The following is a 2,480-nucleotide window of genomic DNA, read 5'->3' on the forward strand; positions in this document are numbered from 1 at the left end:
AAGGTATGTGCGATAATTGTGAAAGTAAAATGCTAAAATTTATCTACATTGAAATCGTTTGTTATTAAAACTAATAAAAATATTTAAAGAAACCGAATTTTAATGATATTTTGATAATTGTGAAAGTAAAATGCTAAAATTTATCTACATTGAAATCGTTTGTTATTAAAATTAAAAAATATATATATTTAAGGAAACCGAATTTTAATGATATTTTGATTTGTTTTGATAGGGTTTGTAATTTATTGAGTAGGGCTTGATTAAATACATTTACTGCGTATTTTTCTTCTTCGTCTCCTTCTTCCTTTTTACGTCTCTAACAATGGCTCTCTTTTTCCGCCATCCCTCTCAGCCACAACCTCGTCGTCATGACCAATCGATGATGATCAGCAACCAAACCCATGTCTCAACCGCACTTGCAACCCACCTTCTGTCCAATGAACACGACTCCAACGTTGTTTTCTCGCCCCTTTCGATCCAGGTGGCCCTGAGCGTACTATCTGCCGGTTGCAAAGGTGAAACACTTGACCAACTCCTGGCTTTCCTTAAAGCAGATACTACGGATGACCTCAACTCTCTCTATTTGCAGCTTGTGTCCTCGATATTAGCTGACGGCAGCCCTGGTGGTGGACCTATATTGTCTTCTGTAAACGCAGTTTGGGTTGGTGAAAACTTTCATCTCAAACCATGTTTCAAACAGGTTGTGGACACCGTTTATAGAGCCGCTTGCAAACAAGTCGACTTCCACAAGGTTAGTTTCTAATTTTTTATTTTCTCACGTTATTGGCAATCTAATCTCACACTATTTTAAAACGCACTGTTTTTATGTATTCAACAGCGATTTGAAGGTTAGGGTTTGCATTATACCCCCTACTTTAAACTGCATGTTTGAGGATTTGTCAACTGGTCATTTGACGTACGTTAGTGTTTGGTTATAGCCCTTTACCTTCATATGTCCTTTTGAGATTTTCGTAGATCGAATATTTATGTTTGGAGTGTCCTACATATACATATAGCAGCGTGCGCTTTGTTCAATTTTCTTTCGGAACTTAAAATTATTAGTAGACATTATTTTTTTAGATTGCTCATTAAATATTCTGTGCCTGATTTTTGCAATGAATCTTGGTTATTTTATTTACAAACTTAGGGTTTTAATGTTTTAGATTTCTCAAAATGGAATCCTATTGAAGTTACAAAACCTTGTTTTTGATATGTGGCTGATATATTATTTTTTTATTAACTAAGGGTGTAGAGGTAGCCCGTGAAGTGAATTCATGGGCCAAAAAGGAAACAAAGGGGCTTATCAAGGAAGTCATTACTGCCAAAGAAGTTACTGATGACACAATGATCATCCTTGCAAATGCTATCTACTTCAAGGGAACATGGACTCAGAAGTTTAACACCTCATTGACTAAAGAACGTGACTTTCACCTCCTCAATGGCAATAAAGTTAAAGTTCCCTTTATGACCAACTACGAAAATCAATTCGTACATGAATATGATGATTTCAAAGTATTGGGTCTTCCTTATTCGCAAGGTCCAGATAAGCGTAAGTTCACAATGTACTTTTACCTCAGTGATGCGAAAGACGGGCTTCCGTCTTTAATAAAGAAGATCGGTTCCACACCCAACTTTTTTGACCATCACATTCCACGAGAAAAGGTAAGAGTCGGGGAGTTTTTTATACCAAAATTTAAGATAGAATTCAGGTTTGAAGCTTCTGATATGTTGAAGAAATTAGGCCTTAAACTCCCTTTCGAGTTTGGACCTCGAATCACCGAAATAGTGGACTCACCAAACCTTTATGTTTCGAGCGTCATCCATAAATCTGTTGTGGAGGTGAATGAAGAAGGTACAGAAGCTGCAGCGGTCACTGTATGCATTATGAGGGAAGGTTCACGGCAGCGGGCGCCAAGCACTTTTGTTGATTTTGTGGCGGATCACCCGTTTTTGTTTGTGATTAGAGAAGATGTGACCGGGGTTGTGTTGTTTGTGGGACAGGTGTGTGACCCTAGTTTAAGTATCTAGTGTCCTTACCTTTTGTTTATGGTTGCCAAATCACTTGTTGCGTTTGCTGATTAAGAACACGATGTCGGGCTTTTATGCACAAACTGAATTTTGGACTAATAATTTTTGACTATTTAGTTCTATTCAAGCTATTGATTTGCTATGTTTTGTGATGTTCATTTCTTGTTTTTACTACAAATATAAAGGTATGACTAACTTTTTAAAGAAAATATATGATTGAGTGGGAATTAAAATACCAATTTGGATAGAGAAATTACTACCCGCTGGATCCTGTTTAGGAGTTTGTTTCAATCCAACCCATTTCCTTTTATGTTTTGACCACTGGAGTTATACCAGCTTTACCATATGATGCACATCTGTTATTTGCTCCTTTTAGCTTTCCATTGTATGATTGATTGGAACAACATTCTTATTACAAAAGAAAAAAAGAAAGTGAACTCCATTAATAATTT

At 36.5% G+C, this 2,480-nt stretch overlaps 1 protein-coding gene across 1 annotated transcript; it reads left to right on the forward strand.

Annotated features, from left to right (window-relative positions):
- The first annotated feature begins 277 nt into the window (after positions 1–277).
- LOC118492249 (serpin-ZX-like) lies at positions 278–2,186 on the forward strand. Its single transcript, XM_035990150.1, has 2 exons — positions 278–751; positions 1,246–2,186. The coding sequence occupies exons 1-2, from the start codon at positions 323–325 to the stop codon at positions 2,026–2,028; spliced, it is 1,212 nt and encodes a 403-aa protein (XP_035846043.1). The 5' UTR covers positions 278–322; the 3' UTR covers positions 2,029–2,186.
- Positions 2,187–2,480: the final 294 nt, after the last annotated feature.

Source organism: Helianthus annuus, chromosome 5 (assembly GCF_002127325.2).
Source record: "Helianthus annuus cultivar XRQ/B chromosome 5, HanXRQr2.0-SUNRISE, whole genome shotgun sequence".
Classification (NCBI taxonomy): Eukaryota; Viridiplantae; Streptophyta; class Magnoliopsida; order Asterales; family Asteraceae; genus Helianthus; species Helianthus annuus.